At 41.5% G+C, this 15,159-nt stretch overlaps 1 protein-coding gene across 2 annotated transcripts in view; it reads left to right on the forward strand.

Moving 5' to 3' along the window:
* The first annotated feature begins 6,214 nt into the window (after positions 1-6,214).
* The window catches only part of LOC310783558 (uncharacterized protein), a 31,502-nt gene continuing 22,557 nt past the window's right edge, over positions 6,215-15,159 (forward strand). For both annotated transcript variants that reach the window (XM_083644445.1, XM_083644446.1), the window contains exon 1: positions 6,215-6,854. In XM_083644445.1, coding sequence (XP_083500571.1) covers positions 6,306-6,854 — 549 coding nt within the window. In that variant the 5' untranslated portion in view covers positions 6,215-6,305. The remainder of the gene's footprint in view (positions 6,855-15,159) is intronic.

Genomic DNA, 15,159 nt, shown 5'->3' on the forward strand with positions numbered 1-15,159 from the left:
TTTTCATCTCAAAACATATCCTCTTCCCTTGGACCCCAGGGAGCGATCAACTTGTTGGGTTTTTGATGGACGTTTCTTTCGAGGTGATGGACGACATAATGCATGCCTCACCAACCAGCCTGCATGGTGTTGTCAGTTGAATCCCCACCAACACGCACGCTTTCTCCATACATTTCAGTCTACTGTATGTGTGAAGGCAGTGACCCTTTAGTTCATGTTCTGACTCCGCTTGGGTTATGAAATGACATAATGACTATGAAGTTAAAGACTGGTAAACTAATAGTATTTTGAGATGTATGAACAGTTACAAAATATAGTGTGTATTGAAACACAATAGTAGTTAAAGAAATACACCAGGTTTTGGAGGATTGTCCCATTGGTCAACTTAAACTTGTTACGCGATGAGAACATCACATCACTGTTGTCTTGGTAGCTCTGGTACTCTATGCTAACACTTTAGCATGCTCTATGTTCAATGTAGGAGGCCCCAATGCTAACACATTAGCATAATATGTTCAGTGATAGTAGTCTCCATGCTAACACATTAGCATATGCTATGCTGAGTGACAGTCTCCATGCTAACACTTAAGCATACACAGTGGCGTGCCTGACCAAGTTGGTGCCCTATGCAAGATTTTTGCTGGTGCCCCCCCCCACAAAAGGCTGTTTAATAACAGCCTTTTGTGTTGTACTGTATGTAGCCTATACAGTAATTATGTTTTTGTTTTAACTACAAACATAAATAAACGTCAAGTTACAATGGGCATGACGCTTCTGATGTCACCGCTAAAACTGCTGCCTGCAGTGCAGGCTCAGAATCGCCCTTCCCCCACTCTGGGAAAAAGCTCCGAGCAGGTAGAAGGGGGCACGGCCGCGCAGGGGGTGGGGTGGTATGGATTAGGGACCATGGTGAAAGTGCTGCAGCCCAGGCAGCCAGAAAGCCAGAATTAGAAAAATGATTTCACTATTATTTAAAGACTTAAGACGTTGTTGTGCTTATTTTTTGTCTACTATTGCAAAATAATAGTAGGCCTATTATCATGAAAAAGTATTTGTAAAAAAAAAAAAAAAAAATTTTTTTTTTTTTAACCCTCTCTGGCGCCCCTAACGGCTCAAGCGCCCCTAGCATTTGCCTAGTTCGCCTAATGGACGGCATGCCACTGAGCATACACTATGTTGTGTGATAGTCTCCATGCTAACACTTTAGCATGCACTATGTTCAGTGATGGTAGGCCCCAATGCTAACAAATTAGCATGATATCTTGAGTGATAGTAGTCTCCATGCTAACACATTAGCATGCTATGTTGACTGATGGTAAGCTCCATGCTAACACTTGAGCATACAATATGTTGAGCGATGGAAGGCTGCAATGTTATTTCCCAAAACGGTGTATTCCTTTTCTCAATGACTTCTAGAGGACTGCAACTCAACTTTAGCCTGTTTCATTTGACATCCAAAGTGATAAAGAGTGACAAACCAAAATGTCAAACGGAGTCAATAGGCATGTTTGGAGTCACTGTGCTCAGGATTGTTGAGATGTGAAGGGGGATGATAATGGGGGTTTGGGGTCACTTCCCCCCCTTTATCACCTTTTTCAGTATTTTTGCTGCTTTGCTTTCTCACATATCCATTCAGGGCTGGTCCCTCCTGTCTGGGGACTGTAGGGTTTGAGTTCGGGAGGGTGGGGTGAGGTGGGGACTTGCTGCAAAGTGGATTTTGGTCAAGGCTGAATCTAGATTTTTGAGCCAGAAGAGGGTTTAAAATTCTGTGTGAATGCTGTGTTCAAGTCTTGTCTGATTTAACTCATCTGGTGTCACAAATTGTCAAATGTGTAATCATCTATATTATCAGTCCCTAATCACACCAATGCAGTCAACTCTACTTACAAGAAGTAAGCAATGTCTGCTGCAGGTTGTTTATGGTTGATTTAAAAAAAGATAATTTTTGAGCCTTTCCATAAAGTTAAACATCCCACTCTTTAATTTCTTCCAATATGACTTGACCACAGCAGCACAGGCTGGTGAAACCCAACAAAATATCTGTCATGGAAACACTTTGTTGTCCACATTTTGGGTTATCATAAATTTGAAACTCAAAAATGGTGTTGCCCAGATTGATTTTGAACGCTGGACAGTGAACCCAATTTGGTCTCCAGTGCCTTGTGAAAAATCTATTTGTGATATCCACAAAACTCATAGAGAAAAAAACAGAGTTGGCAGGCAGTGTTTACAAGTTGTGGCTGTATTTATGTTTGGTGAAATTTCACTTTCTTTTCTTTTCTTATTCTTTCCCCAAATTCTAGAACATCATCATATCCTCAAGGAGGCATCGGTTTTTAGCCATTTATGTTTTGTCAGCAGTAGTATACAGCTCTATTGTTCAAAAGCCCCTCACCGTTCTTTGTAAAAAAAAAAGGTTCATACTTTAATGTTATTATTATTATTTTTAACTAGTTGTGATTCAAAATGAGATAGACTATTTGAAAAATTCCTATAAATTGACCGCTAGCACGAAAATGAAACTCGTCATGTGATATTGTTGACATTTTTAGCAATATTAAGGCCTTGCTTAGCAAGAATTAATATTTTATATATTGTATATCATCTATATTTTCAAAATACTGAGTGATTTATGTAATTTTTACTTTCTAAATGCAGATTCTTTTTTGTGTGTGTGTGGGGCGGGGGGATTGACTCCTCAATGTATAGATATGCTGTAGTCCTGAATTTCTTTGCTGTGCTTCTGTTGTTTTGGATAAGTCGTCTCTGGCGGTTTGGTGAATGTTAAAGTTTTCTGTGCTCATTTGCATTTTAATCTTCACCCATATTACTGTTCCCTCTTGGGTGTGTAATTAACTTAAATGCAGCATCTTCACAACCTTTAACACTCCCTGCCCCCCATTATTTTTGATAGCGTTCTAATTTTTCATACATATATATTTATATATCGGATTTGATATATACATATATACATTTCTCCTTTTTTTTGGTAGCGTGAGTGTGTTTTGTTATTGTTTTTTTCTTTTCTTTTCGAGGAAATTTCCTATCTGAAAGAGACTGGGCTGTTTTATGAAATAACCTATACGCATTAATTTAAGAAGAATTATGTACTGTAGTTGCAACTTGTGAATTCAGAGCACCCCTTCAAGATAAATAAATTTGATTTGATAGTCGTTTTGAATGTGCCACCGTTTAATTTGTCTTGTCATCTGTGTTGTCTGTACATTTTCTTTTCCCCTATACGTCTGTCTGAAAGGATGGTCTTCTTCACTCACTCTGTCATTTCAAATCAGGATAAATGACATATTGCCAGTAGAGCTGCAGATTAGTCAATCGGCAGACAATTTTAAAGAAGACATTTCAAGATGTCATCTTGGGTTTTGGGGGGAAAGTGACATTTTTCACCATTTTGTGACATTTTATAGACGAAATAATAATGGTTTTGTCGAGAAAATAATTAACAGATGAATCAAAAATTAAAATAATCGTCCGTTGCAGCTCTAATTGACAGGGTCATGAAACTCTCTAACACAGACACAGGAATAAAAGGGTGATGCCATCTCCCAGAACAGTAGAGGGCAGTAACATGACACTGATTGTAGCTGAGTTTGCATGAACTGGGAACTTGAACACCAACCTACTGAAATACTGTACATAAAGATTACAAAAATGTTTTGTGTTGGATTTGAATATCTCGACCTCTGAATGAAGCACTGGGGATAAGATTCCAAACATCTTTCAGACTAGGTATATGCATGATATTGGATTTTTTTGCCGATATGTCGATATTTTCCAAACTCTTTTGGCCAATTGCCGATGCTGATACCGATATATTGTATGCGCACATTTCCCCCCCAACTAATTTCAGAGAACAGGTCTCTCCTGTAGTGGAATGAACACATTATTATGTCTACTCTTATTGTGATCGCCCACTGGAAGATGCAGACATAAATACAATGCTTTCCAAAATGTACACATTCACTGGGCAAAATAAGAAAACTACTTCAACTTAGGTTAAGTAAAACATTTAACCAAGCATTAATCATATGGGCATAATTAAAGCCTCATTTTATCGGCCTGTCATATCGGCAGAAATGTTGGTTTTCGGCTGATGCCAATATTTCATTTTAAAGCCTTTATTGGCCGACATGATGTGTCAGTATCATTGTGCGTCCCTGTATCATTGTGCATCCCTATTTCAGACTAATATTGAAAGAACTTGATCCCGAAATGTTTGGGTTTATTTTATGGTGCTGTTAAAGAATGCCCAAAAGAAAGAAAAGTAATCCGAATTGAACACAGTCAAATACGCTTGCCTTGCAGCACACAGATGATAAAAATAAAATTGTGCACTGAAGAATTTAGTCTTCTTCTTCTTCTTCTTCTTCTTCTTCTGCAAAAACAACACTCAAATCCAGCCTCTGTGGAACAATGTGTTGTTTGGATAAGATAAGATGATCTGTTGGGATAGATCCATCTTTGGGGCAGTTGATTTTTCCATTCTACACAACTATGCTACAGACAACAAGGTTTGGTCTTCCACATTCAGTTGGTGGGACGGCGCTGCAAGTGGGCAAATCATATGAGTGTTACTTTGTGATGTCACAAAATCACAGAAGTCAAAACGGCTTGTTTCTTCCTTACATGGCTGGTGTGGCTTTATCTGAGGACCATGTGTTTTGAGACTTCCATGATGTTTATATAGCACGCCCAAGTCCTTTATAATCAAAGAAGCAAGGAGGCCTTTAATAATTCGGTGTTGGCTCTCATTAAAAAGCAATTAACCTTGCTTGCTTCAGTGAGTGAGTGGAATTAAATGTAAACAAGGCATGTTCATAGTTTGTGCTCATGGAACGCCTCTTGTCCAATGTTACATTAGGCCAGTGGTTCTCAAATGGGGGTCCGGGGACCCCCAGGGGTCCGTGGCACCTTGCCAGGGGGTCCGCGAAAAGTTTTCAGGAAAATAAAAATAAAAACTTTTTTTTGTGTGTGCAAAAGCTTCATAGTTCAACGAAAATATGTTATGGTTTAAATCTAAAATGGTTCATGGATTACATTCTAATCTAACAAACCTATCAATTTAAAAGTCAAGCATGTTACCGTGGAAACAATTAAGCTTAGCCCAAAATCACAAATCAGAATGAGGGGGTCCCCGGTATATTTTCTATCTTGTAAGGGGTCCTTGGCTGAAAAACATTTGAGAACCTCTGCATTAGGCTACGTACATTCTCATTTAGCTGAATCAACGACATAAAAAAAGTCAATATATCAACAACATTGCAAGTCTCCAAAAGTAAGGAGTGCCAGCAGTGTCTCTGTGCCTTGACAATAATTCCTGTGATCATAATAGTAAAGTTGTATACTATGAAGAGACTGGGAAAGCACTCATGCTCAAGCACTTGGGTTAGATATCGTGTGTTATAATGTGAGGGAAGATAATAAACCATTCAAGTCTATAGAATATAGGGAATGTAAACGTAAGTCTCCCACAATGTGGCACACTCTCGCTCACACATAGGGGTGTCCCCTCCTCCCCATTCCACTTCCTCCTCCCCTTTACTCCCCAAAATACAGAGGGTGACCCTGCTGCTCCCATGTTTGGGTGACGATAGAGCACCCGACACTCCACCAAGCAGAAGGGGAAGGAATCACACTGTAGATCCACTTAAAACAAGACAGCACAGACTCCCAGCGGGGACCAAAATACCCCATGTACTACTTCGACTGGAACCCTTCAAAAGGTTGGTTTGATCATTCCTCAACTCTTGCAGGCATCAAGTTCACGGTCTGCCCATGAGCTAATCCGTAATAATCCCATTTCCCGAGATGTCATTGTGCATGTGTTTTCCACGCCTTATAAATAACAACAGCTCTCGCTCTCACCAGATGAGAGGAGAGAAGAGAGCTTGTGTGTGGAGAGACATCTTGCATGGAGCCTAATGGGACTTTAATGAGTCGACCGCTCCGGAATCCGTCTGCAACCCCAGCCACCCCTCAAAACCATTTACATCTTCTGCATTACCAGAACGCTATCATGGAACACCATAGATATTCCTTTGAAATATTCTCACCGGTATCCTAGAGAAAGGAACTTCAAAGGAACCTATAATAAACATAAGAGGAGAGTGATTGGCCAAGAACTCAAAACTTTATTTCGGCTTAAGGAGGACGTGAACCAGAGAACAAGCAAAGGAAGTAGAAGAAGAAGGAGCTACACGACTTAGTTTCTGAGCTACACACCAATCACCCCACAACTGAATCTTCTTGAAACTTGGTGGGTGGTGAGCATTGCAAAAGCAAAAGCCATGGATCAAGCGACAGAGAGCTTTCCAGGTCCCTCGGTGGAGAGTGTTCATGAGGCGATGGTAAGCGAGGCCCTGGTACGCTTCGAGGCCACGCTGCAGGCCGCCGTGAGCGAGGTGCACGTGGATGTGAGCGCGTTCAAGCAGCGCATGGAGCAGAAGATGGAGGAGGTGTGCACAGCTAGCCGACCCCTGGCCAAGGCGATGGCCAGGCTGCAGGAGGAGAACCAGCAACTCAGGGCGCAACTGGATGCTCTCAGCCTCCTGGTGGAGGGTCTAGCCTCCGGGGAGAAGGGCAAGAGGAGTGGTCCCGAGGAAGAGGGGAAGAAGGAGAAGTTTCTAGAGAATGGACATGGACAGATACAGTCCAAAAGTGGTCTGGTTAGCTCTGGAGCTTCCGAGAAGGTCCAGGCAAGTCAGTCCACCTCCACACACCCAGAAACATCAGGCTCAGTTGTAGCATCGAGCCCAGCTGCTGCTGCTGCAGGTTCTGCTCCCATAGACTCCCCAGCCCCCCCTCCCTGGAGATCCAAGAGACATGCTGAAGTCAATGTAAGTATTTTCTACAGGTAGACTGTAGTCTACATATAGGGTATTGCATGATTTGTGTCTATATGTTTGTGAGATAGATAGATAGATCGATATATAGATAGATAGATAGATAGATAGATAGATAGATAGATAGATAGATAGATAGATAGATAGATAGATACAGTAGATAGATAGATAGATAGATAGATAGATAGATAGATAGATAGATAGATAGATAGATAGATAGATAGATAGATAGATAGATAGATGTGCCTCTGCCATTTTAATTTCTAACTGAGAAAGGCAATCAACTCACAAGATTGCCTTTCTCAGTTAGAAATTAAAATGCTAATGCTGGTCTGTGACTTTTCCTCAACCCACTTTCTACATCCATCTAAATCACAGAATAAAATAGTCAAGTCAAGAGCTTTACAGAGAATATATCTAGCTAAGTCTAGCTAAGCACTATCAATAAACAGGATTGAACAGTCTTACTGTATACTGTATTAGAGAGAGGGGGGAGAAGGGAGAGAGAGGGGGATAGAACAGGAGGGAGGAGGGGAGAAGAGAGAGAGCAGAACAAACAGGGTACATTGGGCCTGGGCGATACGGTTTAAATCAATGTCGCGATCATCACAGGGGTCATTTTCGATACCAATGTATATCACAATATGGTTAATGTAAAGTGCAAAGGGATGTTTAGTAATCCAATTATATAGTTATATATCAGAATCAGAATCACTTTTATTGCCACAATATGAAAAGATTACATACAAGGAATGTGTCTAGTGTAAGTATGCAGCATAGTGGTTATATCAATATTCAGAGATAAAAGACAAAATCACAAAAATTGCAAGTGCAGTCCAATATATACAATATGTACAATATATACAATACAATATATACAATATACAATACAATATATACAATATTTCCACGAATAGGAGGACTGTTAAATAGGCATTAAATAGGAATTTACAGTCCAAGCGGTGCACAATGTAATTAAGATTAAGAGAATCATTAAGAGAATGATATAATGGAGTAAAAAGTTCTGGTAGGAAAAACTTTAATGCAGGGGTTCCCAACCTGTTTTGGCTTGTGACCCCACTTTGACATCACAAAAATCTAGGGACCCCAGACATTCAAATTCCGGTACAAACAACATTGGTAATATCATTAGTGACATTATCAATGACCTCATCAGTGATGTCACATGTAACAGTATGCTGACTTTTATCTCAGAATTCTGACTTTTTCTTCAGAGATCTGATATTAAAATCTGCATACTTTTTTCTCAGATTTCTGACTTTAATCTGAGAATTCTTACTCCTCTCCAACACAGAATTCTGCCAGTAACCTCAGAATTCTGACTTTAATTTCAGAATTCTGACTTTATTCTCAGAATCCTGACTTAAACTCAGAACAAACAAATATTCAGCGGCGATTGACAGTTTGACATACGCTTTATACTGCAAGGCAGGAAAGAGGAAAGGCAGAGAGGAGGGGGGAGAGGAATGTATGTGCGCTGCTGCAGTCTGACAGGGAGACTGTTATCAATTGTTATGGGACATGATGCACTGTCCAAGGTTTCAGCAAAAGGAGAGAAATCCTCAATGCCACAACTTCAATTTTCGACAACACAAACAAACAAACAAACAAAAGACACACAAGTGGCCCTAATTCTCTTCGGTAGTTTTTAAATTGTATGTGGTGTAAAAAATTATAATAATAATAATAATAATAAAAATACTAGTAAAAATCAGGCGACCCCATTTGAATTCCACTTAGGGTCGTGACCCCAAGGTTGGGAACCATTGCTTTAATGTAACAAGTGTAGTCCAGCTGCTGCTACTGTAAAGTGACATATGGAGGGGGGGGGTCATGTCAGTGGGGGGATTCAGCTGTGCACGGGGGATATTGGGGGGGGGGGGGGGGGGTTGGTAGAGTCCTTGATAGTGGGGGCGCCTTGTTGATGAGGCCGATGGCCGTTGGGAAGAAGCTGTTCTTGTGACGAGAGGTTTTGGTCTTGACAGACCTCAGCCTCTTGCCAAGGGTGAGCATTTCAAATAGTTTGTGTCCAGGGTGGGAGGGGTGAGCCATGATTTTACGAGACCGCTTCAGCAGTGTGCAGGTCCTGAAGAGATGGCAGGTTGCATCTGATCACCTTCACAGCACAGCGGATGATGCGCTGCAGTCTGTTAATGTGGCAGTGGCGTACCAGACAGTGAGGGAGGAGGTAAGGATGGACTCAACGATGGAGGTACCTTGGAGATACCTTTTGATGGCTCCACACCCTCAACTCAAAACAAAATACTTTTTCAGTCAGGGCCTCTAGACGAGTGTGTCCAAGGATTTTGCTCTCAATTGTCTCTTATAATTAGTCTTTGTTGCAATACTACCACTACTTCTACTCTATTAATAATAATAATAATAATAATAATATCCATTATCCACCATTAGCATTGATATTACGATGCCCGTAATTATTATGACCGTTACCAATATTGGGAGCTGAACCTCAGTACCCACTCTCTCAGCCTCCATGCGCTCATGACCCTCTTTTATAACTCAGCTCCTCCAAAGGGCACGTGTATTTGACCCTCTTTTATAACTCAGCTCCTCCAAAGGGCACGTGTATTTGACCCTCTTTTATAACTCAGCTCCTCCAAAGGGCACATGTATTTTTGGGTGGGAGGTTTGGGACTGAGCTGCTGCTCTTTGGAGCATCCGCATGCTGTATCAAACTTAAGCAGCTTTGCAAATGTCTTCCTAATACGTCGGACTCATATACATTTTAAACATAAAAAAGTGGAGATTTAGTTTATGTCCCTTTGTATTTACCACTACATCCACGGTGATATAATTATTGCCACTAACTATAGGCCATTTCTTTCTGTTGAAGCAGTGTAGACAGATGGAGAGAATAGGATCCAAAGTACAATGCAAGGCATGCCCCTGACTGTACATACTGTAGCTGTTTGCATACCTATGATGTAACACAAACACACGTGCACGCGCGCACGCACACACACACACACACACACACACACACACACACACACACACACACACACAGAACCATGTGCTGTGGTCAAGGCCCATACTGCCCTGGCCCGGGAGGGCTGAGGGCATCGCCTGCAGGGAGTCCTGCTTCCCAGTAAATCTCAGTCTCAAATCTCCGGATGGAAAGTTTAATTGCGTCTGTCTCCCTGTTAACGACCCCCTGTGACCCCCCCCCCCCCCCCCCACACACACACACACACACACACACACCCTGAGTGGGACGAGCAGCTGTCACACACCCTGCCAGCATTCCTCTCTGCTGAAATCACCTGGTCATCCCCTCGTCAACCCCCCCTTTTGACGTGTGTGTGTACTGTGTGTGTGTGTGTGTGTGTGTGCGTGTGCGTGTGCGTGTGCATGTGACGTGCGTGTGTGTGTGTGTGTGTGCGTGTGTGCGTGCGTGCGTGCATGTATCTCAGTAATCTCCCTCTCAGTTTCGAATTCGCCGTCGCCGTCTAAAAGGGAGGCACTAACGATAAAATAATTCCCCGTTTCCATAGGAAACCGTCCTCATGTAAAGTGCCCCTTATTCACTGGTTTGGAAAATAGTTTCAGATTAAGATGTTCACATGTTTGTGTTGGATGATAGAGAGTGATACAGCCTTGCAAAATCCTCTATGAGGCCATGCATTTTCTGCCATCAGATTGCAATCAGATTGTGTTTGACCACCCTGATTCCATTTACACCTGGCGTTAACATGCGTTTTCTGCCATCAGATTGCAATCAGATTGTACTTGACCACATTATCCTGATTCTATTTACACCTGGCGTTAACATGTGTTTTCTGCCATCAGATTGCAATCTGATGGCAATCTGATGGCAGAAATGGTTGTCCTCTCAATCCGCATAAAGTTGCTGTATCCAGATTAAGAGGACACATTGTATTTACACTTGTGTTCAATGTGTACACAATGCATCCCTGACCACCTCCGGAGGTGGTTTGGCCGATCAGATTGCAATCCTTCTTCAATGCGTTTTGGGGGTGTTTACACCTGGCATTTCAAGTGATAAAACACAATCTGATTGCAATCTGATCACAGAAAACGCATGTTAGCGCCAGGTGTAAATGGCCTCTATATGTCTTGGGGGCGTTTACACCTGTACTTTCAACAAGTGGTCAAGCATAATCTGATTGCAATCTGATGACAGAAAACACATGTTAATGCCAGGTGTAAATGGCATCAATGAGAGTGATAATTAACTTCAATAGTTAATGCATCAAGTATCACCCAAGCTGATTGGGAGAAGATTGGCAATGCAATGAATGAAAGTTAGTTATCCTTTATTGTCCCCGTGGGGAAATTCATCCTCTGCATTTGACCCATCCTCTAGTCTCCTAGGAACCTTCCTAGAAATAGGAGCAGTGGGCAGCCACAGTGCAGTGCCCGGGAACCAACTCCAGTCCGATGCCTGCCACTGACAGGAGTATTAATATGGTTTTTCCTCGCATAATAGTGGAACTGTTGCCACCCCTAAAGGCCGAAGCCGGGATGTGTGTGTGTGTGTGTGTGTGTGTGTGTGTGTGTGTGTGTGTGTGTGTGTGTGCGAGTGCGTGTGTGTGTGAGTGTGTGTGTGTGTGTGTGTGTGTGTGGGGGGGGGGGGGGGGGGGGGGGGGGGGGATCCTGACAATGTCTGATATATTTGAGTTTAGGACAACCCTAAATGTATACTGAATCAAAATCAAAAGCATTTTTAGGTATAATTTTGGAAAATGTCAAAGTTTAATATTTGTACTGACATGACATGTATAGTCAGGATAACCCTGACTATACTCTAATGGTGACCCAAAAATGGAGTCATTCCCCATTCACCCCATGTTAAAATGCCCAACTTTACAGCAAAAATATCCCAGCAAACATTTTCACGTATAACGACCGTCTTCTGCACGTCAAACCACTACGTCTAGTCAGGGTCTAATTATATATCTGGAATGGAAACTCTGGTTGATTACACTGGTAGGGACTGTTCAAAAGTGGTCCAGTTGGACCAAAACAAAGTTGGAAATGTGAAATCCTTTGTACGGAATCTTGAGCTTCACAAATTCTAGGTTCTTCAAAATGAATCCAGATACCCTTTATTTTTTTTCTTCAAAATGAACCCAGATACCGTTTCTTTTTTCTTCAAAATGAATCCAGATACCCTTTATTTTTTTCTTCAAAATGAATCCAGATACCTTTCTTTTTTTCTTATCGCTGGGCCGGTCGCTGGGCCGGTCGCGCCTGTTTGCGCTGCAAGGCCGGGCTATGTATGGAAAAATGAAACAAATCTGTCCACCACAGAAATGATGACTACGCCCCCTGTGTATGCGCGTGTGTATATCCAAGCGATGGTATGTTTCTAAGAAAGAGAAAAAGATATCGAGCTAAATCCAGCACGAGGATGAAACTGCGGATAAAGGGATGAACAGGGTCAGACTGTGATAGGCTATATGGCCACAGCTACTGTGGAGCCCGCATATCATCACGGTGCTAATCCCCTCTTGCCCATGAGTTGAATGACTTGCTGTAATGCGTAATGGCTCTATTGCGTGGCTGCCAGGCCAATTTGTGTCTCTGGAAAGCCAACGTGTGTGTGTGTGTGTGTGTGTGTGTGTGTGTGTGTGTGTGGGGGGGGTAGAGAGAGGGTGTTTGGGAGCACAAACACGCGGTGATATACTTAGGCACTGTTTTGACCGCGCCGACGAACTCTCCCCACCCCCCGCAAGTGTCCATTTGGGGCTATATTGGGATGTAAGGGGAGCGGCGTCGGAGCATTTGCGAAGGGGCCGATTACAAATCTAAAATAGCCACTCACTGTGCCGGCCACAGCTGTCATTAAAGGAGAAGCTTTTGGCTGGAAACAGCTGAAGATCGCACACGTGTAGAAAAATGGGCGTGCACACCAGTGTTGGGCAGGTTACTTTCAAAATGTAATATACTACATATTACTAAGTTAATTTGAAAGTAATAAGTTACTTTACAATAGGCCTATTACTTTCTTTGTAGAGTAACTCGTTACTTATTACACTACTTTTGCATTACTTTCACCAAAACAACAGTAGCAGCAGAATGACATTGCAGCCCCGGAACCATCCCGAAAAATAATTTAAACCGCCTTGAAGTCAGTGTAAACAATACAAAATTCTAAATGTTATTATTTTCCTTTGTTATTGTCATCTATAGTGGTTATTTGCATAAAAACACACAGTTTGATTAGGAAATGATTGTATCTTTTTTAAATATGTGCTTTGATTTAATTAAATGTAACTCAATTTGTAACTTGAGTTACTTGACAAAGTAACTGGTATAATATTACTTAAATCCTATAAGTAATAAGTTATATTACTGAGTTACTGCTAAAAGTAATATATTACATGTAATATGTTACTTTTGTAATGAGTTACCCCCAACACTGGTGTACACACGCACACACGCACACACACACACACACACACACACACACACACAGACGGGCTGCCGTCTGAAAATCGAAAAACACACACACACACACACGGATGATGAAGGTCTCATCTACAACTAATTTTAGCCCCAAACCATACAGCAAATTGAAAGACAAGGGAAAGAAAGGGGAAGCAAATCTATTGTCTAGAAAGGAAGAAACTGTGTTGGAGAAAAGGTCAGTGAGCGATGTTCAGAGATACAGATGAGGCTAGCTGCTTGTTGAACATATTGAAGGACATCATAAGAACTGTGTGTTAAAGGATAAGTTCGCCCAAAAATGAAAATTCAGTCATCTACTCACCCCTTTGCCGGTGGAAGATCAGGTGAAGTTTTTTAGTCCGCAAAACATTTGTGGGGTTTTCCATGGAAACAGAGTTACAGCATTCTCCTAAACAATTGAAGTGAATGGTGACCAAATATCAAATGTTAAAAAACAAAACAACAAAAATGCCTCCATACTGCTCATCTGGTGTAATCCAAGTCTCCAGAACCCCCGAGATGAAGTTGACGTGAAAAGACGTCATTTACACCCTGTTCTTAGCTGAAATCTTCACTTTCTTGTAACGTTTGAAAACTGAGGGGTGCAGGTGAATAGATGACTGAATTTCATTTCCTTAGATATGTAACTACTAATCGTAGGGTATCATTAAGGAATTGATGACACTACTACTCTTACCGATACTGCTTATCGATCCAGTATACAGGCTACTTTAACGGTACTCTTATCAGTACTTTTCGTTATTTTTAAGAGGAGAAAGAAAGAAGTTGCAAAATCTTAAAGCAGCTACGAGCAAGATTTTCGATTGTTATTAAACAGTCTAAATTTAATATCAATGCATCACATCTTACCTCTAATAGTAGACGAGACCAACGCAGAGTGGTCTCGCTTGAACCCCGAGTGAATCGGCCAGTGTTAGTCTGTCTGTGGCCAGGGAAGATCAGGAAGTGAAATGAAACGGTTTGCAGCAGCCACTTCGGCCATAACCACAAAATAACTTCCAAAAAACCTGTTAGAATATAACGAGAGATGTTCGCGAGAGTATGCATGGCGTTCTGATTGTTTATGTTATGTTGCTAGGCAGCGCGAACGGGGTAGACAGGCAGCTGCGTTTCACTTCCGGGTTTCACTTCCGGGTGTATCCGGTCCGGCGGTAAGGAGAGAGAGAGAGAGAGCCCCCTGTTGACGCGAGTTTAGACAGACACAGACTTAATAATCATCTAAGGGAGCAATCTCCGATTCACACGGCTTTGGTCTCAGCTACTATTATAGGTAAGATGTGATGCATCAATATTGTAATTATACTGTTTAATAACAATCGAAAATCTTGCTCGTAGCTGCTTTAATGGATGCGTTTTTATTATTAATTTAAATATCCAGCATTATATAAGAATTTAAATCTCCTACGACTGCCAATACCAACATTCAGCTACGGAAAGCATAATACAAATAAAGCAAGACAGTATCTGTCTGCTGCACTTGCCCCCAAATCACTAAATATCCCCCCCTTTTCTGGAAGTAAAATTTCTGAAGGACAACTGAGAGATGATGCTCTGACGATTTATTTCAGACTGGGTTTTTGATGATTAACACAACCAAACAGCTGGATAATGTTTTGTTTTACTGGTTCAAACCAAACGGTACAGATATATTTAGAAACAGGAGAGATCGCATAACATTTCACTCTGACCAAAACGTTAAAAAATGCGGTTTTGAAGAAAATATTTTTTCGATGTTGTTTTTGGTCCGAGTGAAATGTTCTATGGTCTCTCCCGATTATAGCGTTAGCTGAACCCTTTGGATTGAACCAGTAAAACTCTTTTT

Source organism: Poromitra crassiceps (assembly GCF_964638095.1).
Source record: "Poromitra crassiceps genome assembly, chromosome: 1".
In the NCBI taxonomy this organism is placed as follows: domain Eukaryota; kingdom Metazoa; phylum Chordata; class Actinopteri; order Beryciformes; family Melamphaidae; genus Poromitra; species Poromitra crassiceps.